Source organism: Erithacus rubecula (genome assembly GCF_903797595.1).
Source record: "Erithacus rubecula genome assembly, chromosome: 12".
Taxonomy (NCBI): Eukaryota; Metazoa; Chordata; class Aves; order Passeriformes; family Muscicapidae; genus Erithacus; species Erithacus rubecula.
Window position 1 is genome coordinate 8,852,864 of NC_136664.1, and position 26,968 is coordinate 8,879,831.

The window sequence follows — 26,968 nt, forward strand, 5'->3', positions numbered from 1 at the left end:
CTAGTGAATTCTAGAGTTGCATATCTAAGGGTTAGCAGATTTCTGCAGGGAGGCTCCTGCATGAATTCAGCCCTGATCTGACAAGCATGTGTTGCTATGGCAATGCAGATTATTGAGTGTGAACACGCTGCTGCAGCTCGGGTGACAAAGATGAAGCCTAATTTTTAAATTAATTTTTATTTTTAAATTAAGAGTGGAAATTTTGTCAGTCAGCCTTAGGAACTCCATGTTAACTTCTAATGTTACGGCTTAAAACTTCACTTTCTATTCTGCAGCTGGTGTGCTTGAGGAGCATGTTTGCTCTAACAGAGAAAATGGAACATACAGCTTTCCTGGTTTAGTTTCCAGCTGCAGAAGACAATAGTAGCACTTAAGTATAGAAAACAATTTTTAAAGCAAGCATCAGTTTCTGTAAATACATTGCCTGCATATTCTAGGCATCCTCATCAATGCATTAGCTCTGCCAGATCATCTTCTGGCAGTTATGTAAGGAAAATTAGTCAGTTTGAAAAGGAATGCCTTAGTTTCCATGGAGCTCCTCTAGTTTTCATGGGCATGTTTGGAGGTTAGAACTGTACTGTGGGTAGAAAAAGCACTGAAATAAATGGAGCACAGAAAGGCACTGTAAAAAAATATTGAAGAAGAAAGAAATTACACAGTAAAGAATAATTAACATTAGGCACTACATAGGTAAGTACTTCTACAAGTTATCAGATCACCCTGACCGGTACATAAATATTTTTCTCTTCTCTAGATTTTAAAGGGTCAAAGACATTGCTTATTATTAGCAACATAGAGATGAAACCTTAGGAATTGCTGTAATGTCTGGTTTATAGATTTGTGTTTAGTTGGTGCTGTGCTAGGCCCCATCATTTCTGGACTGGCCATCAGGTGGATGTTAAGAAAGTTTCTATAAGATCAAGGACTTATAGATCTTGTTCTAACAATTCTGACTTGAAGGAGTAAATAAAATTCATCTTAAAATCTAATTTAAACCTACCCTCTTTCAGTTAGAAGCCATTCCCCCTTGTCCTTTGGCTAAGCATCTCAGTGAATGAGACACCACTTGCCCCCCACCTCAAAATCCCAATTATCCACAAATATTGTAGAGCTCATCAGGAACACAACTGAGAGTCAGCTTGATTTAAAATTAAAAAAAAAAAAATCAAAAATCTTCTGTCTAGCAGAGAATCACCATTTTTATAGTGGAATATGCAAAGCAGCAGTATTTTCATTAGCTTTGCAGATTGCAAGATGCCAGTTCTCAGTGCTCAGTAATCTTTGTCAAAAGGCAATTGTGTCTGACTGGACTTTTCAGTGGATTGACTGTCTCAGCCAGCATCATGCACCCAGCTGTGTTTGAACTGATCGAGTGTCCTCTGTAAATCTAATTATAAATATAAACAATATGTTCAAGGGCTCATTAAGATGGTAATTACTAGTTTTGGAAACATCTCTAATGAAACCCTGCCAGTCTAGAACTGAAGTCACAAGCTAATTTGAAAGCACAATATAATAAGCCTCTGGACTAAATGTAGTTTTTTCAGGCAGAAGTTTTGCAAATTACCAGAAATAGAGAATTCAGTAATGAATTAGAAGCTGTGCTTTCACCCATGGTAGACTTTCCAGTGCAAATCTAACTTAGAGAGCAGAATGATGGTAAATCTGAGGAGAGTTTTAAAAGCAATAAACTTGGGATTGAATTCTCTGTAAAAGGAAAAATGCACAAACACACAAATTCAGAATCAGTTGTGACCATTTAAAAATACCATCTTTGGTCAAAGGTATAACTACTCTCAGTCCAGTCAGCTGGCCCTAATTATTTGCTGCTCTAGAATCATGTAGATACCCCCCTATTGTCCCTTTTCTAGCCATGCAGTGCTAGAATTCAAACACTGCTATTTTTCTAGGAGAGCTTTTTAACCAATGAACATTTTGTTTGCCAACTCTGGGGCAGTTCAACACCTGGATGAACCAAAGAGGAAAGTTGCATTTCTTGATGCATCCAGTGAAAGTCTGAATTGCAGTATGTGCCATATGTCTCTCCTGTTTCACATGAACAATACAACAGGACATGTTTGTCTACAAAATATGAATGTCTTTAAATTCAAGTGTAGAAGAATTGGGGTACATCTTTGGGAATCCTGGATAATATCTGACAACTGCAAGCTAGATTTGGAACTTGCATTGGGATTTTGCATCTCAAATTTAAAGAGAAGAGGAAGGGGGAGTAAAGACAGGTTTGCATCAAGAATATAGCACTTCTATTCAGTCTTGAAATAATCATGTAAAATAAGAATGCTTAGGAGGTAAAAACTGGAACAAGTAATTGAATACATAAATAAAGAGTAAGGAGAATTTTTCAAGTGATTCACTACCTTCTTCTGTTCTGAAGTTTGCCCACCCACTCCTACATACCACCTCCTGTGGTGCAGGACATTTTAATGCAATGTGGGAGTTTAGCATACAAATTCCCACTGACTGCATTTGTGCATAACTTCCCACACACCTTTTGAAATAGGGTGCCTTATTTAGAAAAGTAAATGAGTCTTATAGCTATGTCCCAAACTACAAGTGCAGTGGGTTGAAAATTACCCATTACATCCATTTTGAATTAATAGGCATTTCATAATTTTTAACTTTGCTACTGAGACAAGTTTGTGCATCAACTCTGAGCAGTTGGTGGTCCTGTGCTGAGGACTAGAAAGCTGCAGATGCAGCCTATTGAAACAAGGATCTTGCAGAGGGTTAAACCACAATACCACTGAAGTCAAATTTGTTCTCATGTTGACTCACTGCTTGTCTTGATGACACACACAGAGGTGGGGAGAAAACGAGTTCTTTCTCTGCAGCCAATTCATAACAAAATTATAGTAAGGATGACATGACAACAGCAAAGGAGTAATTAATAGCTTATCAGTAAAAGTTTGTGACAAGTCTCAGGAGCTTTCAGTGACGTGCTCTGGGCTGCTTCAGTCAGTTTTGTGTCTTACAGGAAGCTCCAGAGCCTGCTCCTGTTTGCTGAAGGCAGCCAGAGCTTCCCAGTCTCTTTTGGTGCTGTTGGTGGTTCCTGCTTGCAACTGGAGCTCAGAGCTGTGCTGGTAAAATCAATGGTATGTAAGGTCAGGTCTAAACCCTACTGCTCTTGCTATTTATCACAACTTGATTTGTTTCAGCAGAGAAAAATATGGCACTTCCTGTTTTCAACCTGCCATTTCTTTGTAAGCAAAAGTATTTTTATGGACCGTGTGTTTGTACATTTCTGAAAACTCAGTCTGAACCTGACCTTTCTATTCATTAGTGAAACCAGACAAATCAGTTTAATTTCTCAATTCACTAATTGGAGTACAGGAAATAGAAACAAACAACAAATTACATTGTTTACTCTATTGACCTGGAACATTCTGGAAAAAATTCTGACTGAACATACACTTTGCATTTACAAAAGCCTTTCTGAAAGGAGTAAGTGGATGGTATCTCATTCTATTCCTTTAATGTATCTTGTTTCTTAAGGGCCTGATGGTGTTTATTCCCAAGAACAGCCTTACAGTAAGTATAAGATGACCTTTTCATGTAGATGTGATCCCAAATCCTGGTTGCTTCATTGTACAGAAATAGGGCAATGTTAAACCTTAAGTATCACAAAAACTGTATTTAGCTGAAAAATTACATAAAACTTTGAATATGTAAATATTTAACAGAGGATAGAAGCAAAGGATCATAGCAGCAGTATTTTTACTTGTGCACCTCACTGTTTCTTGCTTCTGAAAAAAATACTTGCTGGTAGCTGGTCACACTTAGGCATACATCCAATAGGTCATTATTATATGATAAAATGGATTTATTTTATACATTAACAAAATCTGGCTATTTTTAAAAATAAATTAGTTAAAACTCTAACTTTTTCTATGTACCAAACTATTTCCTTACCTAAATCCTATGAGATATCATCACAAAAGGTATAAATTTTACTTTACAATTTTAATCCTTCTAGGCAGATCATAAACATATGAATAAGGTAATAAAACTTGTCTTTTTCTACTGTTAAGCTGCAACAGAGAAAAATTCATGTGTAAATTAGGTGATACTCCTGTTTTAGAGATGTATAGTACTGTCTTGTGTTTTTATGCCCACATCTCAGTGGTAATAAAGTGGAAAAAGAATAACATGATGACCTTGAATTTATTGCACAGGCTGCTCTGAGCAGGGAGATGAAGTAAACTAGGCTCTGTATTCTTAAAATGGAAGACATGAAAAATGGCAAAATACAGTGAAACTTGTGGTCCTTAGGAGAGTCTCAGCTCCTGATCTAGGAGCTGAAACATCTTCAGAGCTGAAGGCTGGAGACCAGAGCTGGACAAGCCTCTCACCATGGACAGAGGCCTCTGAAACCTGCAGTGCTGAATGACTTCAGCTAAGTGGAATTGGAGAAGAGGACACAATGTCTTCCATCTCCACATGTAAATCCAGATCCTTTGCTGCTTCTCACAGCAAACATTCTCTTAAGATACATGATCCATGCATGGGTCCTGTGCAAATATTGAATAACTTCAGGATTCCCAGGCAGCCAGAGTCTTTGCTGTTTAGCAATCCAACATCACACTCTTCTGGCCAGGGAGCATTAAGTTAGCTCTTGCTATGTAGATTTTGATGTAGGCTGCCAGTAACTGCAGTCCAGCTAATTACATGTTTTTTTCCTTCTCTCTCATGGAGTCAGAATTTTCCTTTTGCTTTGAGAAAGTAGATTTTAAAAACAAACACAAACACATCATAGCCCCACAGACATCATTCTACCAGCCCAGCCTCTCCTGCTGCCTGACATTTCAGTTCTGTTTTCTGATTTCCTGACTCCCTTAAGCTCTGAGCTAAATGCTATCTCTGTATAGGCATCCCTGCTAAGAAAACATGGGCTGCTTTAGGGTAATTTGCCATTATTGAAGCATTTGGACTCTTGCCAAAAAGAGTCCAAGTAACACTTGATTATCGACAATTTGCTTCTGTCTGCATGGAAGATTTTGATGCTGTGTTTGGCTTTGGAAGGTTTATTTTTGCATTAGGTGCTGAGACTTATGCATCATTTAAGCAAGAAAAAATACTTGGGCTCAATGACAAAAGCCTGGTTGGAAAGGTTTGAATTGAAGACAAGGAGGAAAGGGCTTATGTCACTGGATTAGGAGCCAAAACTAGACTGAGGAACTTTTCAATTGAATACTTAGTGGTTTTCAAATCTTTCATGTTCATAGAAAGGTTTGGGTTGAAAGGAGTCTTAAAGATCATCCTGGGCCAATTTCCCTGCAATGGGCAGAGACACTTTACACTAAACCAGGTTGCTCAAAGCCCCATCCAACCTGGCCTTAAACACTTCCAGGGATGGGGCAGCTTCCCAGGGCAACCTGTGTCAGTGCCTCTCCACTATCTCAGTAAATCATTTATTTCTAATATTCAATATAAACCTACTGTCTTTCAGTTTGAAAGCATTTCCCCTTGCCCAGTCATGTTCTATTTTAGCTCTGTTTTTCTTCATCATATCATAGCCTGGCATAAAAGTACTAATTAACATAATAAAAACATGGAAAATGTGAAGCAACATATACTTATCAGTAGATGAAAAAACAAGGATGCATCTTCATAAGGCATAAATGACTTTGGAACTCAGAGTTAGTTCAGCAAGATGAAATTACTAACAAGGAGTGTGTTATGCAGAAAATGCATTCATTCACACGTTACATTTTTTTCAAGTATTCTTTCCTCCAGCCAAGAGGAGCATGGCTGCTTTGCCCTTACCCACTTACAAATGATCTGCAGACTGAAGATGGTTTAATGACAAGAGAACAATTTTGGAGTTAGTTGCATGATTAGATCTACCTAAAGGAATTTAAACAATTTTCCTGTGTCTGAGTCAAACAGGGTTATCAGTACTTCCTGCACCCAGAAGTACCACAAGAGCTGAAGCACTTACAGCCAGGGGGAGGATTTCACACATATCAGAGATTATACCATTCTTTCCATTATGAATTTATTCCTCCTGAAACGTCTTTAACAATTCACTACACAATTTGTCCTTCCAGGCCTGAACTGGGGGAAGCAGGGCTGGCCAATCCATGTTTTGGCTCCTGCAGGATATGCTTTGCTTGGGTCAATGAAAGTATGTTCTCATGATGTGGATAGGCAAGGACTCCTTATTACTGCCCCCCTTGCCATTGCTGTCTCCCAGATCTGTTTACAGATTCCACTGTCATCTTTTATCAGCACTGATCACAATAGTATCTAGTCATGATAAGTATTTAGTGAGATTTCCTATATTGTAATTTTGCCTTTTGTTTTTAATACAGGTAAAAGGCTCTGCTAGCACAGCTAAGGTAACAGCAGTGCTCCTGGCTAATCTTAATTGCTTAGAACTGGACTAGAATCCTTCTTTGACTACCTAAGACATAATACAATCTCAAAAATACTAATAGTGATGAAAATCCTTAGTCTGTAGGCACATTATTTTCATGCAGTCAAATTTACCATCTGTCTTGATGATTTTACTCACATAAGGTGACATTTTTAGTTTTACATGGAATTGCAGCTTGGTCAATAAATCTGCCTTCCCAGAAAGGTTACTAGGTGTGAGTCAGTGGTTACAAGCAAAGTGAAAACTTTGAGGTATGAGATTTATTCACTATTCAGCAGTGCAATAAGAAAACAGAGCTGACAGCATTTGCAGCACTTTTTCAAAAACACATGATCTCTTTTGTACATCATAGTACTATAGACCAATCCACTCCATGCAATTGCAATGTCCACCATGTGCTTTATTCTGAGCATTAAATGGGAGTAAATATCTAATTCATGCCTTAGACTGTTTCACTTTAATTTGAATCAAGCTAGAGTTTCTTGCTTTTCACATCAGATAGAAAAAAAAATTCCTCCAGTAGCAGAGTCTGCATATGTACAATTGCTTCAGGACAAGGAAACATTTTCTCCATATCAAACTTAGGTCTTCATTTCCCTGCAATCCTGTATCTCTCAGGTGAAATTAACACAAATGCCATTCAACATTACCTAAAAATCCTCTGTAACTTACATACTACTGCCCTCTACTGCATATATATGTACACAAACCATTAAAACAAACTTAACATCACTATTTTTAGTAAAAGATTGTGTATTTCTTGCATTTCCTGGGCTCATACTACATTCTGGTTTTGCCTAAAGGATGCTGATTTGGGATCTAAATACTCCATTTAACTTATTTGTTGATCTGAATGACCACAAAGGACATTAGTCTTAACTCAAAGCAAACTATTAACCTAGACCTTTGGAGGAAAACCACAACTCAAGCAAGAGAAATTCTAAGTCATTTCTCAAAACTGCAATCCCATCATTAATTAAATCATTTAAGATTTGCACAGCAAAATAGCATCAGACAATCTGTGACTGTAGTTTTGTTATTTGAAGGTTGCCCAAGCCCTGCTAACTCCAGTGTTAGATCTTTACTCTAGCATTAGACCACACGTGTCCCTCCATGGCTTTGCACCCTCTACCAGACCTATTGCCATCCTCTCCTCCTCCTCCCTGTGCTCTCAGCCTTCCCAGATTCTTGCCAGGCTTTAGTGCAGGACCTTCCCATACTACAGGATGCTGGAGGAATGTCACATTCCCCTTTTTCCTGCAATCATATGGAGTCATGAACCTTGAGGCAGGCAAGAACAAGACCTGTGCTGGGACAAGATGTCCAAATAGTTCCTCTAGGGCACAGAGGAGAGCAGCAGTCACTAACACTTAACTGGTATTAAAGTCTTTACCATGGTAAAAAAACCTAGATGCTCACAGAATCACTGTCTAGCATTAGTTTATTCAGAGCCACAATGCACTATTTCTAACTGGAAAAAGATTGTTTAATACAACTACAAAACTGTATGGTCATCATTCAAGAGTTTGTGGTTCAGTTTAGAAACCAATGGTATAAAGGCAACTGGAGGCATTTAAAACACTTCATGACTGAGGAACTAATTTCAAAATAATTACCTGAGTAGAATTATAAGGCATCCCGAGAACATTTTTTTAACACAAGACAAGCAAGTAAGTTGCAAGCAAAAAGAAATTGAATAGTCCCACACCTCCATAAATTCAAGAACAATTAACAGTGAACTCCAAATGTACCACAAGGCAGTAGATGCTTTTGGGAGATTAGGTAAGAAGTAATTACTGTGAGAGACACCATGCATCCTTAGGGAAGAAAAACAGCACCAAGTTTTCATTTCCTCTGAGAACTGAGACAGCACATCATTCACAACAAGAGACAATCTGTATTAGATCAACTTTATTATATTATCAAATTTGACAATAAAATATTCAAAATCTATTGAACACATTCATACACAAGAACATATAAAATGCCAGGCCTCAGAATATGCTCTGTACAAAATACTGGTTAGTGTAGAGCAGCAAAGTCACTGCCAAACATTCCCTGAATTTAAGAGGGCCTTGAACACACTGTGCTCCAAGAACTACCTTAATACCAAACATTCCTTCCTTTGGTCTGCAAATCCTTTGCAATTATTGCTAGTTATTGAAGCTTTCTGTTTTTATACAGAATCACATAGTGACTCTGAACCTTTTCAGAAGAACTACAATGACAGCTGAAAGCTTCTTCAGCATTTTCTATACACATTGTCAAAAATAAGAAACACATTTGGTCCTCAAGACTAGTTTTGGTTTCTGAAAACACACTGGAAGAATAAAACCGAGTAAAAATTATGGAGACACATAATTAATGCTTTAGGTATAACAAAGATACATTAGTGAATTCAGACATTTCAGCTGTGCAGTGTGGCAAAGCACCTGAGTTAATCCTCTTATGAAAGTGCCACATTCTCCTTAAAGATTTTTTTTTTCAGACCTCTGTCCCCACAAGAATGGAGAGAGCTCAATGCTGTAATAGCAATGCTCTGTACAGTCCCTGCAGAGGATCTGCTGCAGAGAGCAGCCACTCCTCACACACAGAGTGCAATAATGCATTCACTTCTCAATGAGAACTGCATCCTAACATGCAAGAAACTGCAAATGACAAGGTTGATGATCATTTGGTAGGGGGGGAAAAAAAAATCCAAAAAGCCCCCACACTTCCTGAACATAAAACTACAGCCTGCAGATGCACCACATCCAATCAAAGAACACCAGAGCTGCTGTGCTTGCTCTTACACAGTACTTAGGACTCTGGTACACACATTTCTTTACAACAGCACAGCAAGGCTTTATAGAGACAAAGAACAGAACAAACAAAACCTTAAAAAACCTTCAGCTTCATTTTATCACATTCACTATCACAACTTTAAGGAGATACTCTAGGGCTTGTCTACTAATGGAAAACTGGTTTAGAAATCTTTAGGTTAAAAGATACAGCCAACTAATCTTATAACAGTACAAGGTTGTCAAAATTAGAAAAGAATAAGAGTTGTGCTTTTTTCTTCTTTTGGGTCACAAAGTGCATTTAAAAAGTACTAAAGAAACAAAGAGGAAAAAGAACAAGCATTTTTTTGAATCACGTATTTTGGAGTTTCAAATCATAAAAAAAAACCAACCCTGCAGCTAAATTCCTGCTACAAGACTGAAAATGCTACTGATTAATGGGCAAGGATCCAAATGAATCTTACAAACATTCTCCACATCAGGTTAAGAATTGTTTACCTACATTATTTTCTCATTTTTCAGCCCTTGATGGCTATGTTGCTATCCTGCAATACAGCCTCCAGCTCCACTCAATCCAGTGCTTATTAACAAGCATTCTCCTTCAGCAGGAAATACAGATTGTGATTAGCTGTTTTCTGTAATTCATTCCAATAGCCATTTATTCAAAAATTGAGCCAGACCAAGGAAGAGCTTTATCATCTTCAAGCACTCTTGGAACACAATCCTGAAGCTTATCCAGCTGACAAGCCCTTCATAAAATAGATCACTTGGCTAAAATGTAATTTTTTTTTTTTTTTTCATTTCAACAATTACACATTACAAAGACTGTGGGAAACTCAGTACTTACTCTGGAAAAGTCTAGGCAATATTGCTGTTGGACTGTAGGGTTCTGTGCAAGAGAGGACAAGATTAATGATCCATTTTAAAAAGAGGGAAAATGTCTATACTCCCTCAACAAAAGCACTAGGAAAAAAAAGCAGAGGGGGAAATAAAGCTACATAGGGAAGTTAAAACCTGGTAAGATATTTAGCTTGTTGATGACCCTAGTTCAAATTGTTTTGAATTAACAAGAGACTTCTGAATTAAAACTAAAGCTTTAAAACTTCCTCCTGGTTCCATTCTACAACAGCAAGAGTTCAAGCCCATCCACATCTTATTGATATGTCCAAAGGCAGAAAACAATTTAGGCATGCTACCAAAATAGTTAAAACTTCAGTCTTTAGACAAATCCAGCTTCCTAAGTAATGGACCCTTAATAGTTTGACGAGTTCCTGAAACTTTTAAAATATTTTCTAGGAGAACCTAGCATTTTGAAAGCATTCAAAGCTGTGTTTTTAGAAAACTAAGTGCAATCTAACTGGATGACTGGTTTTAAAGCAAGCAAGAGAACTTTTGAGTATAACTATTTCTCCAACAGGATTCTGCAATCAAGGTGGTAAATATGATGGCCTTTAGGCCAGCACTTCTGTGGAGGTCAGAGTTGAAATCACTATTTTAATACTGAGTAGAACAACACTGTAGGAAATTACAGAATTGTATTTATAGAAACATTTAAGGAACCACATGTCCCAACTTCTTGAAACAGCAAAAATGAAACTTTTAATCTATGGGAAACTACTTTTAGTCCTAAAGCAAAAAATTTCTGTTCAGTGGAATGCAATGTTGATCTAATCACTGCTTATTCAGGTAACTGGATCAGAGGCAAAGTATTTGATGAGAACAAGGTTTAATACTCTATACAACATTATGCTGGTTTCCATTCCCCACTCCATTTCAGAAGTTCACTTTTCTTTGAATACTGCTCACCATCCATTATGTTTTCCACCCAGAAATGTAATTCCATACCTTATAGATTGTTTGCCAGTATTCAATTAGCTTTGATTTATGTGCTACTCCACACTGCCTCAGTTATTACAAGCACCAGCCAGTTTAGCTTCATTCCCTCATTGAGAAACAGCACAGGCTGAGAATTCCTCAGACTCCAGACTGCATGTGATCAGGGATTCTAGAAGTTGATGAGAAAACAGTTTTTCTTTCTAAAATAACACAGTAGGGCACCTAATAAAGGAGCTTCAAGTAGTTCGCACATCTATCTTTTTACCTCCCAGGCTGTAATAAATAAAAGTCTGGATTACAAAAATGGTAGCACAGTTCCAAGGCAGACCTTTTCACTATTTTACCTAATAGATATGCACATTTACAAACTACTGGGAACTGTGGATCAGAATATGCAAGACCCTTTAAAAAGCTTACTGAGTTTGCCCAATTGTTAATACCATTCCTAGCCTTCCACTCCAAACCTGAAAAGACCACACAAAGGAACTCTGGGATCTATGACTCCATGTGGTATGTGCAAGGGGCTGCACAATCTCCAAATGAAAGTCTGTATGATCATTGGACACAACACCAGAGGCACCAAAATGCATATTTGACAAAATTTGCAGAATGTGAAAATACCATGAAGCATCAAACACAAATCAGAGACAAATGATCATTTAGAACACCAAGCAACTTGAACACAACCTTTAAAAAAAAAGCAAAATAAATAATTCAAATATCTAAATAACAAGGGATTAAAAGGCATTTCCTCTTATTTAAGGGAAGGCATCACAGGTGAGGAAAATAACTATCAACACAAGGTTACCACAAATCAAAGAGCAGCTTTTTCACATAGGAGATAGTAGTATCATTGGACAGCATTTCAATGTGCTCGTTTCCTGAAAGCTCAAGCATCACCACTTCCTGTTTTTGCATGTTCACCCACTTTCTACACTGCAAGGCACTCTGTAAGTTCACTGTACCATCCCCATCACTGTAGAAAATCTTGGGCTCTTTGTCAGGGAAGCTTTCATAGTGGAAGGAGTCGGGGGTTTCCACGCCCGTGCCGTACAGGCAGTGGATGCGCACCCCGGGCGGGCTCATCTGGAACACCAGGTGCTCTGTGTCCTGCCTCATCAGCCAGCCATCCTCAAAGTTAATGTCCCTGTAGAACTTCCAGTAGTCCTGGAGGGTGTAGTTAGCTGTGGGGGTGCTTACAAAGACCTTGTCTGGAGGCCACGTGTAGTTGTAGGGGAGCATCCAATTCGTGGAAACTGCTGATCTCTGCTGGTCTCTGATCTTGAGTGAACTGATAACAGGGATTCTGTTGTTGTCACCTTAGGGGAAAAAAGTGGAATTTCATTATCCATAAAGCACGACATCAATCTTAATCAGCAGCAATTAGTAGCACTCATGGTGATAACGTGAGTAAGAAGTTTGTTCCTCTGGCTTACAGTGACAATTGGAAAAGTTTTTCCTAATTTATGGTTGTCTTGTAAATTAACTTCTGTAAAATGACTTCTAATAACTTCCAAAATTTAAATATGATTGATGGAATAATTGAAACAAATGGCTTAAACTAATACATGACTAAGTGATCATTTACATGCACGTTTTTGCATATTTTAACAATTGTTCTTTCATCTTCACAAAATCAAAAGCTGCTTAACAAATACACTGATCACTTAAGCAAACAAACAAACAACCAAAACCCTGAAACAGACATGAGTTTATAGTCTCTGTTTTCATTATCACAGTGGCTGTCATACATCAATTCTTTGGTCAGCTGAACTTTGAATTTTATTTTCCATTATTAGATCCAGGTGGTTGCAGCATATAGTGGTCCAGGTCAACCTTGCCATAAAAACTGAAATGCTGCAACTGAAACCACTGTTCCTGAAAAATATACTCTGGTGCTATTTCAATTCCATGGGGTGGCACTATTGCTTCAGCAAGAAGACACAAAGCACAGTAATGCCATTTTAGGAGGACTATATGGAGACACAGCTAGTCTGAAACAGACAAAGAAAATTCAAATGCACAGCAAGAATCACAAAGGTCCTGAAAAATGGGTCTCATGATACTGTGTGGTGTAATCAGCTCACTGTCCACTCTCACCACTAAGCTACTGAACACTGCTTGGCAGTTTTCAGCAAAGAAAGCCCAAGTTCTGAACTGAACAATGAAAGGAATGTGTGCAAGATTTATTTCCAGTAGAATAACCAAACACAGAACCTGACTATCCCAGCTTTCTCTTATAGAACTGTTACAAAGAGCTTCTCAAATCCCTTACTTTTCTCATTAGTGAAGAAGTACAGAATGGCCAACACCACATTTAAACAAGCAGACATATCAGTCACAACAAACACTAGGTGTAAGGAAGACACTGCTAACATTTCAACATGTTAAAAATAGAAACAAACCACTGTGAACTTTGCTTCTTTGCCCACTGTACAGGGATCCAGCAAAGCACATGTACAAGCAACAGAAAATATCACAGAAATCTCCTGAAAACAATTCCACCTGTGCACTGTTTACCACTTTGATAGCACAGCTGTGGATTTGACATGGAGTTCCTGGCATCACATATTATAAAGAGGAGCAGAAAGAATGCATTCACAGAGTGCCTTGTCTTTCCTGTTGAAATGCAGGGTTTTTCTTTAAAGCAACAACTCTTCAGCATACTAACCCTGATAACTTGAGAAACTCCTAAATAGACAAATGCAGCCCAAGGGCTGATGGTGGTGCTTTACTACAGATAACTGAGACAGAAACAGCCTAAATCTGTACATTCTAATATTATGTTTGCCCATGTAACTGTCTCACGTGATTCTTCAATTTCTGCTAAAAACCACAGAAGTTTAGTACAAGAGATATACAGATGAAAATACAACTGACTATGTTTTAGTAGAAATTTAGGCATTCATTATGCATTAGTAGAATTAACCACTTTGCTTGAGACACATTATAAACCATACAAAAGGTAAGAAGCACAAAATTTTAATCCAACAGAGATATGTGACTACAGAATTATATAATGTGTCATTTTATGAGGGTGATACTAACATTGTTCACTTCTTGCCATTTCTGTAGTAAGTAAATATGTCAGACAAAGACTGTGGGAAATGGGAAATCAGTTTTTACAGTGGCATTTCAACAGCTTTAACACTGTGTAAATTGGATGCTTGTATTGAGTCAAGCTTTTTAATTAGTAATGGAGTAGTGCACTACTGTTCAGAATCAAATGCCTTTGCTAAGCAAAGTATCCTTTGCTCTGTCCATGCATGGCTGGCTCTTGCTGTGTGTTTTGCATTTTGATGAAGTCTGATTTTTGATGTCAGCTTTGATCAGGAAGAAGATAGTGGATACCCAAAACCAACAAGCCAGAAACAAGCTACAGAACCAAGCCGGAAACATCGAGAACTAAATGTCAAAGCACATGATGTAATTATGGTATCACATGATGGGGTAAGTGAACATCTTGCATCGGTCATTTTCAGTTACTTAGTGAAGTACATTATGCTGCCTTATTCAATTTTTTTGTTTTTTAGTCTCTAGCATATCCAGTGTGCTATACCCGAGACCTCAAAGATTCACTTCCCTAATATGCAGAGTTATAACTTTCACCTAATATTTACACTGTGGACACCAGTACCCCACCATCTCTACAAATTTCCTTTAATGCTAACCTCAAGGAGCTGTGTGATCTTTAATCAAAGGAAACTGCAGAATGCCCTGGAGTCCTTGGCAGCTCTGCAGTACTGAACAGAGAGCAATCAGGCTGGTGGCAGAAGGGACAGAAAGAGAAGGAATCAGACCAAACAGCTGACAACACAATCTGCTGAACAGAGGTCAGGAGAGGTCAAGAAGGGAGAAAGCTCCTGGTTACAGGATGTAAAATCTCAGTCCACCCCCATAATTATCAAAGATAACAGCTGGATTGCAAGGCTTGAAACATCAAGCTGTCATCACTTACAAAAAAGTATTTTTCCCTTCATGGTACCCTAAACTCTCATCCTGCAGTCTTACAGTCAACAGCCTCTTTAGTATTGTGCACTACACACAAAACACAGGGCAAAGCTTCAAATTACCTACCTGAAGCCAGCACACGGAGAGTTTTAGCCACTCCTCCCCATGGAGCACCCAATGACACATAATCCTTGATGTACTTGTCTTTCCAATCCTGGGGCTGGTGGTTGAGGAAGTAGAGGGTGTACATGTTCCCCATACTGTGGGCAATCAGGACAACAGGGCTCCCATATTGCTCATACAGTAACTCTATCATCTTGCGAAGTGCCACAAAATACTCTTGATTCTCATCTAGAACAGATTAAACAGTGATAATTATTAATTGTGAGTGCAGAGCTTTAGAAAAAAAAAAAAAAAAAAACAAAAACTGTGTTGAACTATCTATGGAATTAATAATGTAGACCTTAGAAATTCCAATATTAAATGGGAGGAGTTGGGGTTTTGTGTGTACGTGGTTTGGTAAAATGGGTTTTTTCTGTTGTCTTGTTCTGCTTTAAGTTTTAAGTAGCAAGTTGTTTAAAGAAGGAAAAATAAAAACCCCAACACAGAGCTTGCATTTGCATCCAGGAGTACCCAGGTCCCAAGACAAAACAAAACTAAGTTTCTAGATACAACTATAAAGGATGGGAGAATATATTATTTGCTGGCTAGGAGAGACAACATTTTGTTAATGTAACAGTATATTACTTACTTGGTGCCTTTCTCCAGTCATAAGGTGCTCCTCTTACATCTTCATCACGTTTGTAGCCCCAGTCTACTAAACTCTGCACCAGCATATAAAAGTAACTTCCTGTAAATATCAGATAAGAGAGAAGAAGATTAACAAGGTTAGTGTGAAAAGCAGCTGTCAGCCACTACTGCAAAAAAAGTTCCAGAGGCATTATCTCTGACACCATATATACACACTAAACCTGCACTATGCCTTTAACTATCTAAAATGCTGCACACATAAAACAAAATGAGTCATGCTCACTATCCACCAAAATGGAGAGAGTATCACTATTAAAATTTCTTACTAGTTGGCTGACCTCTCAAACATTTTGGCAGCCAAATGTAGTATACACAAAGTCGATAAATTTTATTCAGCAGAGGAAAGTTTACCCTTGGACTGCAACATAATTTCTGAAGGTTTTTTATCAGTCATAGCTTTTGTTGCTTGCAAATTAATATCAGGTGGGGTATAACAGCTGCCCTGGACTTCACCATAATTTATTCTTGGAAACAAAAGCTTATCATGTACCCCAGGGCAGAACTCTGGAAATTACCCCAAAACTATTTTTTTATCTCTTGGGTAGTGAACTAGGAATTAAGTAACTGAACATAAAGTTTTAATAACAAAAAGGGAAACAGTTGCAGACTGCATATTGAAAGATGTTTCTTATTACAAGGTTTGACACATAGGTTTTAAGGATTACCAGGATTAAATGCATCCAGTAACAGTGTCAGAACAGTCTACTGGATATCAGAGTCATACTTAAGTTTAGAGCAAGTGGAGAATTTAATCATAGCCCTGTTCTATTTATTAGAGTGACCTAGTGCAGATCATTAGTCACATCACTACCCTTAAGGAACAGATCCATGTTAGGCAGCATGTGAAGCTCAGTGCATTACTGACTATTCAGCTCCTCCAGTCTTCAGCCACAACAAACAACTCACAAAAGCTTAGCAGTGCTCCCTGAAACATGACTTCTACAAAAGTACCAAACAAAAAACCCTGCAAAACCACTAATGCAGAAATCTTTTGCAGCACAAATGCAATTACATAGTTATTCTGACACCAGCAAAAGGCAAGGAGCTACACATTGTGGTACCATATCTCTTGATCCAATTAACCCATTCCTAAGGCCAAAGAACATCTTATTCAGAACTTGTGCTTTTATTTTAGTTTTGCTTGTCAAGCTTCTGTCACAGAATTTTTTACTCAACCCATTGCATCTGACCTCAATATGCCTACTCAAATTTCATCCACCAAACTTAGATTTGATACAACACCAAATAATAATGTGGAATCTTCTTATCTCAATCTATCAGGCCACACAACAAACAAAACAATACAATGTAATGAAAACTCCTAAAAGCCAAGGGAGCTAACAGAACTGTAATTTGAAATCACATGTCAGAAGCTTGTTGCATAAAGACAAACTAGAAAAACCCTCCAAGTGACAAAGCACTCCAGACACAGCTTGTACATACCAACACTCCTTTTACTTGGGTCAAGAAATTCCAAGGAAAATGTCTGCCCAAATCCTGGGACTCTGATATCCACTCCATCTGGTGGTTCTGTAATCTTACTTGTTCGATTATATACCAGCCTGGGGAGGAGGGGAAGAAAAACAAAGAAAAAAAACCATGAAACATGTTTTATTGCCACATGACAACCCTCAACTACACTGGGTCTTACATTCTGAGTGCAGTACAAGAACTTTAAGTGCTGTTACTCAGAAGGAGGAAAAAACCCAACCCAAGGAGACATGATCAGAGTACTCTCATGGCTAAGAGGTTATACAATGCAAACAATTACTTTAATGCTTTATGTGCAGAATATAAGACTTTTTGTCCCTGTAAAACTCAGTATACAGAAGTGTGACAACTTCATCTTTAAAATATAGGCTATTTTATATAGTTCTTTACTGCTTGACTTTGCATCAAGCTGCAAAATGGAAAAAAACTTATAAAGAACATAGGAATGTGGCAGTAGGACACCCAAAATATTAATCCACCTAAAACTAGACTATAACTAGAAACATCCATACCAGCATAAGGGAATATTTTATTTCCTGTTAATAACAACTGGCACCTCAGGAAACATATTGAGGTACTGAATGTTGTGAAAATACTTTTCAAATCAACTTAGGATGCAAAGAATCTGGAGCATTGAGTCAAGAGTTTATTTCTTTAATCATCCCTATTATTACAGTTGGGGTTTGGCTTGTTTTTAGTACCATATCAATACAATTGCCATTTATGAATGCAAGTTTTTGCCCCTAGATGGAGCTTAAGAATCTAAACTGATGCACAAGTCTCTTAACAAAAATCTCTCTAATCCATAAGGCATAGGGCCAGACAAAGCAGACTGCTTTACAACAGCTTAGTTCATTCATAAAAAAGCAACATGCCACACAATAGTTTTTAATTGCACCAGGTAATTATTTCTTGTTTCCATACAAGTTTTTATCTAATTTTTACAGGAACACTAATAAAGCAGATTGAATTATGGAATAGTATGAAAGCTTTAATTTAGGCAATTTTTAAAACAAACAAAAAAATTCAAGTGGAACGTTGTGTGCATCAGTTTCTGCCCATTTCCTCTTGTCCTATTGCTTGGAAAAAAAAAAATGGAGCAGAAAACCTCCTCCCTGAGATAAGGCCATACAGGTGTCTAACAACTGCTCAAACCTACATTGAGCCACTGGTAGAAGAAAAAGTGGAAGAAATTAAGAGCCTCTGCTCCTCATCAGCAATTACAGCTACCTCACATGCAACAGAACCACATCTTCATATCCATCCTGTTAGTTCACCCAGCAGAATTTCCACTTTTATTTCTTGAATCAGAAAGGAATTTAAAGGAAGCATTCTGCATGTCAGCCAAAGGAAAGGATGTAACTGCAAAGAGCAACGTTTCTGATCTTACCTGATGTTATCAATCCAGCAGTCAATGATGACAGGCAGAAGCAATTCTAGATTCAGCCAGAGTGTAAAATAACTGTCTGTCTTCTTAGAGCAGAGATAGTGCACCACTGATGGCTTATCTAACTTTGCTTCCAACTGATTACCTAAGTCCCCTGGAACTGAAAAGTATAAAAAGTAGAGAGATATATAAAAAGGAGACAGTTAATTAAAGCATATAACATTTTCTGTTGTAGTATACACAGCTAAATACTGTAGCCCTTGTATACATCATCACTTCATCCAGAAGTGATAAAGTAAAAAAAAAACCATCAGGTTTTACAATTTGTGAAAAAAGTACTACATAAGAAGAAGGTACTACATTTACATTTTCCACTGAAAATATTATGACTTTTCAAAGCTCATTAACTGAGAAACCAACATGTAGAAGGAATCTGGATGAACAGCTCCTAACTTCAACGAGCAGACTATACAAGAGCATATAAGGCCATGGGTATAAAAAAAAAAAACTGTCTAGGACATTACCAAACTCCTCAGAGCATCACAACTGCATAACCTTGTTCTCTTTAAACAGTTGCCTGCAAACTATTAATTTGACATTAGAAATGCAAAAAGTAAATGATCCATTTATATTATTTATCTTCCCTTCTTCACATAAGACCAGACTTCTACAACACAAGATATAGTCGGCTAACAATGTTAAAATGCAGCTTCTTATTTTTACATTCAGGTTTTGGCAACAACAGTTTTACTTTTTTTCCTCTGGACACCTTACATCAGTAAGACTTGGAGGAAAGGGTCTTGAGTATTTGCATATACTAAATGCCAGTATTCCTTTGACTAAGGTTTATTCTTCATTGTTTTTTAAACACTAGATGGAAACAGATTAGAATTAGTCTTAACCAAACACTAACAATTTTTAGCATTAAGTTTTCAGAGAAACTTCTTACATTGTGTTACCTTTAGTCATTTTTTCCTCAAGAACCAGAGAGGCATAAACTTTTTAGTAACTGTAAAGTTTCTGTATTAGAAAAATTTAGAAGCTAGGCACTATTAAGGGTTCCCTTCACTCCTTTCAGGCCCACAAAGCCACCTTTTTAGGGTGTGCTTATCAATGTTTAAAGTTTTTTAATGCAGGTCTACCCATCTCTTTTTTCCTCCTATCTCCCAGTAAACTTTGTAATCCAAATAGTTTGAGTTCTATAATACACTGACACTTAGAAATGGTTTAAGGAAAGAGATATCTTCTAGAAGAATGCCTAATTTAAATGCAAAATCAGATGTGCTTTTAGAAAAAACTTATTGCAGAACTGAAAAAGGCCAAAACTTCAGATAACCACACTCTTACAACCTCCAACCACTGCAGGTAATGTCCCACCACAGGACATACCTCAGGATTTCTTTATGAACTAGCTCAACTTTCTCATTAGGTTTTTAGGGGCTTTATTTTTGTCACCTTAAGTGAAACGTTAAAAGGCCCAGTAGCTGACCATGGTTTATTTTAGGTCATATTTCAAGGACTCTGATATACTGGAAAGCATAATAAGGGAGATTACAGCATTGCCTCACACCCTAGAAAGAGTTTACTGCAGTTCAGTCTTGTAAACTCACAAAATCCTACATAGTAATTGCCTAGAAAACTAAGGCAACAACTTGTTCCAGTCTCGTGCTTCTGCTGTATCAGTGCTTTTAATTGGAAAAGGAACAGAACGTAATTCTATTTATATCAATCTTTCCTGACTGGCCAGTTTCAGCAGCAGACCTGCCAAGGACAGAACAGGTTAATTTTGTCTTTGGTTTCAATGCAAAACAAAGAAGAGTGACATTTTGTTCTAGCCTAGAATTTCACTTCCTCGGGTAAAAATAAAGTTCTTCCAGCAAAGAAACCCTTCAAAGACTGGGACAAACACCTGGGGTATTAGAATTTGGAAAACTTGCTGAGGTTTCTAAACTGCACTGAATCACAAGCACTCCTGCTCAGAGTAGGGAAAACTCACAGCTGAAGAAGTTTCAGATTATAGTCAAGATCCATCTATCAACAAAAGCACTGAAAGCAGGAAACTGTACAAAGTCTCACTTGGACTTAATGGAATGATCTTAGATTAACTGCAACTTTCATTTAGTTAAGATATTTTATCTTCCAGCTTCTGGAGGATAGAGGTTGTGCTGCTGTACAATACAGGACACAAGATGAGAAACATGACATATTGAATTTTACTCAAGGGATGATAAGGGACAAAGTGAAAAATGGCAATTTTTTCAATTCTAAACAAAAGATAAGGGACAAGTTCTACCTGTGCAAAGATAAACACTGTATTTAAAAAATAAATTCTTATGTACAAGTATGATGCCTGATTTTAAAGCAGGGATTAACAAAAATGCTTTTGTCATAGTTACAGTTCCATATTAACAGTGAACCTGCTAAACACTATCATTCACAGCTTGGGGCTTTTTTATTTTCTGAAGTACACCTTGCAAACTGAAGATGGTTCTTGATAAATCTACAGGAAGCAAATACAAATTCTGGGTTTTGAGATGGAAAAAAACACATGCAAGATCTTCAGTCCTCACCTCATCCAGTTTAAAGTGTTAATGATTTACATTTGGGCTAGAGAACTACTCAGTGTTTTTTTATAAGTAGCAGGTTAAAAAATAACACACTGAAGATTAATTCTGTAGGTTAAGGACATAGCTTTCCAAATTTTCTACGGTGGAATTTGAAAGCAGTGGAAAAACATCTTTCCCTTTGCTTTCAGACCATACAGAGGATGTACCTGCAGGCAGAGTAACCTGTATGCAATTTTTCTCCTCATCCTCTCATCTACCATTATCTGTGGTTTCTAAGCTGTTTTGCTGAAAATATTCAATAGAGTTCTTACTTTTTAAAGCCTGCAGACTGACCCCAAAATAACTCGTTTGTGAAGTTCTGCAAAATACATCAGCACTAGTTAAGACCGGATGTCCCAGACAAGATTTTCAACAGCACCCTGCTTCCCTAATTTGCAGCTGTGTAATTCCTCTGTTGATTTCAGAACGGCAATATTTGGAAAAATCAGATTTCTCATTCAGCAGAAAAAAGTGTTTCCATAAGATTTTGTGTTCTATCAGTTCTAGCACATCCTCTTTTTTCACAAAGATGCTAATCCTAACAAACTCACATCAATAAGCCAAATTCACTTCTAATACTTACAGCATTCTTGGCTAATTTTTTGGTCTCATATGCCCTGGCAAAACTAGTAGATCTTCCTCTGGGATGTGTTTTCATACGACTAAACTGTATGGAAAAGCATGGAGTTTAAAAGCAAGAGTTTAAGAGAGGTAACAGACTGTGAATTGCAGCAATTAGCTTTAGGATACCTTCCTACTCCTGCCTATCACTATCCTTAACTCTTAATGACAGATTCAGTTCCCACCAAGAGACAATAAGCAAGCTGCACCCTAAAAGTGACTCGCCTTAAGACTTCCCAGATAACAAAGAAAAAAGGATCATTCAACGAGTGTCCAAATATAAGGATCCTATTTAATAACAGGGTGAGGAGTCAAGTTATTTTTTTATGTGGGGGGAGGGGAAAAAAAAAAAGAGAGAGCCAGTAGTTGGTACTTTTTTACTACTTTTATCTGAAACGCAAATGTCTTTGGGTATTTATCAACTATTGTAACTTTTTAACCATTATTATTTCCTCAAATAACTGTTGTCTTTTTGGTTCTATAAATTAGTCTTCCTACAAAATGAACTAACTTTCCAGGAAAATTAAGTCTAAACTCTTACTACAGACCTCTGAGAAGAATGTCTTGAAGTAGCTCATAGACTCCCTGGACTGCCATAGAAAAGGCCTTGTTTAAAATTAGGAACAAGAAAGCAAACAACATCTCACATGATACTTCCAGATACCTTGGATCACATGAGGCATAAACATTCAAATCACTCCTGACATCTAGCCAGCTGACCATACAAACATACACAGCTCAATAGCAGTCAGCAGGAATGCACAGGCAAAGCTCTTTTGCATGTAAATCAATTATTAACAAACTTCATTTAGGTGTCTTTCTAGAAAACTTTAGCCAAGTACCTAACAAATTGTTTGCAGAAGGTATCAGAACGTTGATATAGTTATTGTGTTGAGTCAGCTCTAAAAGGTAAAGAGTTCAGTGCATCCAACACTGATCTTATAGGCATGGGTTATCAGCTCCAAAAGTGTCAAAGACACAAGATAGTATGCAGTGATAATTGATAGACTGTATGAGAAAAAGAAGGAGGAAGAACAGCCACAAAAACTACTTTACATTAAAGACAAGCCTGTTGAACATCACCAAATTGATGAGAAGTGTAAAAAATTATAGTTCATCTAAATATAAAGCAGATATGCAGAAATAAATGCATAGAATATAAGTAATATACATTTTTAGGAGATATTTTATTAGAACAGAAGCTTTCAGTGGGTTATTTTGGTTCTTGAAAGAGATTTTTCTGTGTGATTATATCATCCTGGCTAAATTGAACACACTGGTAAAAATGCATAAAAGCAAGTCAGCATCATAATTAGTCTCCTTTTCCCCCAAAACACTTGGGAAAGGAATCTGAGACAATCACCTTAGGTTTTAATGAGCATTGTGCCTTCAAGCAGCCTCTGCAAGTAAGGTTTTGACTTTCACTTGTTTCTTCTTCTTCTCTGATATCACTATTACATGAATATGCCTCAATGCTTTTTTATTTAAATCTCAGAGAAAACTGAGCAATTGCACTGCAGTATTTTGCTGTCAGTTACTACCCATGGCAATCTGGTCCCTGGTGTAGCTCCCTTGGTATGAATGAAACTGAGCTCCAGGTATAGTAGCTCCTGCTACTAAGGCACCTTGAACATGCACATAACCAGGTTAAAAAACAGCTTAACCCAGGTGGCATGGTGCCCCTCTCCATGTTCTTTGTGCCAGTTCCTCCATTAAAGTAATTCAAAATTAATCACTTCTTCCTCACCACGTTATTTCCTCATGCTTTAGCAAGACAAAGGACTCCACAAAGTGGCCAACAAATAAGTACAAGGAAAGTTGGGTAAGCACATATGAGCTGCTAGACTGGCACAGCTGTTCCAGAGAACCACCTTTCACCTGAGCCAGCTGGGGACTCTCCAAATCTAAGAGCTGTTGCCATTACAACTATGGCCAAGAGTTACAAGGGTGTATTCATGCAGCTCAGCTGTTTTCAGATGTGAGATTCCTCAAAGCAGCAGTTCTGTCAGTACCTGGGCAGCAGAACAGAAGTTAACCATGTATGAGCAACACTCCATATTTTGCAAGATTCTGCTCTAGTTCCCCCTCTGTTAATTGGGTAAGAGCATAGTGCAACTGCAAAGTGGGGTCATTACACAAAAGGTTTAAGAGCAAGCTACACTGGGTCTTGTGACCATCTCTCATCCAAAACATTTTCTGAAGTGATCACTGTGCTGGACAATGTTCCTTTAAACAGCACTTCTTTCTTTATTCCTTAAGATCAGGAGGCCAACTTGCCATGTACAGACTACTACCAAACTTAGTTCCCATTTCTACTAAGGTGTGTTAACCTCCAAACAGATCAAGAGTGAGTGTTTCTTATAGAACCTATAAGATAACAGTGTATTTAAAAAATTGAAATTCTTATATAAGAAATTAGAAGTCTAGATGCCAGACTGATAAATCAGGGAGCATTAACTCTGTATTCCCACCTGGTATGGGCTCCAGATTCACCTCAACCTTGTACAGGCTTGTATAATGCAGCCTTACACCTCTGAATCTCTTTCATTTGTGTATCCAGATGTATCCCTCCCCCAAGCACCTGTGATAAGCCAGCACTTAGAATGCTTCCCTAAATTATTCTTCTAAACCCTTCCACCATCCTCATTACTTTTAATTCCTAAAAAGCTTACTTTAACATGTGACATATACAAGAGAGATGAGGACTGGGCAGCAAAAACTCCAGCAAATTTTAAAATGTAGAGACAGATTAGAACACTAAGAGATGCAAGTTCTGCACCATCTGATAAAAATTCACTGTAATAGCAAGTCAGTCTGTTGTAAAACACTTGGGATGAACGTGTGCTCAACACACAGTATTTACCAGAATGTCTCTTAAGGAAATGTAGGTCAGCAACAGTTCTTAAAACCATCCTTAGGGAACATATATACTTACAGCGGATCCATCAGTAGGAAATCCACACTTCTACAATCAGTAACCCTTTCTCCCAAGTGCTTTTAAATCTTTGATTCCTTCCCAGATAGAGTTCAATATTGGATCAGCAACTAAGATATCTCTGCCATCAAGAAGCTTACATTGGAGCAAGTGCCAAGGCCTATTGCTACATCCCAGCACTACAGAGTGGAAAGATGGCACAAAAGATTGTTTCTAGCCTCCCCAGAGAGAATTCAAAGAATTTTTCCTGTTTCAACTCCTGCCTCTTAGGACATCCTTCTGCAGTTTCTACTTCCAAATCCACAGCCTATCAGTCAGTTCTGCAGCCTTTTAGGAACTGTGGATTTGTACACACTGTTCCGTGAGATAACAAGAACATTTTTTAAAATGATGCTTTAGAGTTCACCCTTCTAAGTCAGAAGTTTGGAACAGTAGTAACAAAGTCACCATCAGAGCCTAAATTATTATCAAGAAATGGAGCTTGAACTGAACAACATACCACTGATAATCCTTTTCCTTGCATTTTTCCCATCTTCTTAGTTTTTCTTCCCCTGTGACCATCAAGGTTAATCAATAATAAGAACATGCAGCAGGCTGAATATATTCACAGGACCGGCTACTGACATTACTGTCACCAGACAACACTTGCTGTCTTGGGATGCTCAAGAATTAGCAGACAAGTTATTAAACATTTAAAATTTATTTACATCTTCTTAACAATAGATACAAAAAGCAACTAAAAATATTACTTATTAACTATTATATTAATATCACCTGCATATTCATTACAAACTATATTGTGTTAACAGGTGAAACCACAGACCAGTAATAAACACTTGTTCTTCATGTTATACGATGAAGGAAGCCCTTTTTTGTTTAATTTTGCAATTTAACTGCTGGAACACCCAATCACTCCTCTTTCCACATCTGATTCCAACCTCTTCCACGAAACGTTCGTAGAGAGGAAAGACTTAAGCAGGGATGCTCTGGCGTTATTTAATGAGCTGGAAGCATGTCAAAGCGAGCCTCGTCTGTGCCCCGCCCGCTGCCAGGCCAAGGCAGCCCCCGGCTGGAGCCGCGGCTCGGTGCGGGCTCTGCGGCCCCGCGGAGCCGGGCGCTGCCGCGGCGGGCGGGGCGCGCTCCCCGCGGCCGTGCCGAGCCCGCGGCGCCCCGGCTCCCCGCGCCGCCCAACGGGGGTGGGTAACGGGGCCGGCGGGCTCAGCTCGGCTCCGCTCAGCTCAGCCCGGCCCCGCAGCGCCCGCCCGCCGCCCCCCGGCTCTTACCCAGCACCACGGGCGGCCCCGCGGGCCGGCGGCGCGGCACGCTCCCGCCGCCGGGACACAGCAGCAGCAGGAGGAGCAGGAGGCTGGGAAAGGAGCTCCGTCCAGAGCACGGGAGGAGCCTGGCGAGAGCCGGCAGGAACATCGCCCCTGCGCATAACCCCGGGGCCGAGAGCCACCACCGCTGCGCCGGGGCTGCCGCGGCCCGGCCGGAGTGCGGCCCCGCCGCCCGGCACGGCCAGAAAAGGGCCCGCCCGCCCCGCCGGGCCCGCCCCCGCCGCGTCACCGCCGAGCGCGGAGCGCCCGGGCCGCCGCTCGGGCCCGGCTGGCGGGGCGCGGTACCGCCACGGGAAGCGCTGTCAGTGTATCAGCCCCGGCTGTGGGAGCTCCATCCCCACCGAAAGCCCTGGCAGTGTGGCAACCCCGGCTGTGCTCCATCCCTGCTGAAAGCCCTGGCAGTGTCACAGCCCCGGCTGTGCTCCATCCGCACCGAAAGCCCTGTCAGTGTCACAGCCCCGGCTGTGCTCCATCCCTGCCGAAAGCCCTGTCAGTGTCACAGCCCCGGCTGTGCTCCATCCCTGCTGAAAGCCCTGTCAGTGTGGCAGCCCCGGCTGTGCTCCATCCCTGCCGAAAGCCCTGTCAGTGTCACAGCCCCGGCTGTGCTCCATCCCTGCCGAAAGCCCTGTCAGTGTCACAGCTCCGGCTGTGCTCCATCCCTGCCGAAAGCCCTGTTAGTGCCACAGCCCCGGCTGTGGGAGCTCCATCCGCACCGAAAGCCCTGTCAGTGTCACAGCCCCGGCTGTATTCCATCCCTGCCGAATGCCCTGTCAGTGTCGCAGCCCGGGCCGCAGGCACAGGCAGCTGCTCCGGACAT

At 39.2% G+C, this 26,968-nt stretch overlaps 1 protein-coding gene across 1 annotated transcript; it reads right to left on the reverse strand.

Annotated features, from left to right (window-relative positions):
- Positions 1 to 8,293: 8,293 nt before the first annotated feature.
- On the reverse strand, positions 8,294 to 26,343 carry PLA2G15 (phospholipase A2 group XV). Its single transcript, XM_079316566.1, has 6 exons — positions 26,098 to 26,343; positions 18,656 to 18,812; positions 17,218 to 17,336; positions 15,716 to 15,814; positions 15,091 to 15,315; positions 8,294 to 12,332 (listed from the first exon to the last, which is right to left on the reverse strand). The coding sequence occupies exons 1-6, from the start codon at positions 26,237 to 26,239 to the stop codon at positions 11,818 to 11,820; spliced, it is 1,257 nt and encodes a 418-aa protein (XP_079172692.1). The 5' UTR covers positions 26,240 to 26,343; the 3' UTR covers positions 8,294 to 11,817.
- Between the last annotated feature and the right edge of the window lie 625 nt (positions 26,344 to 26,968).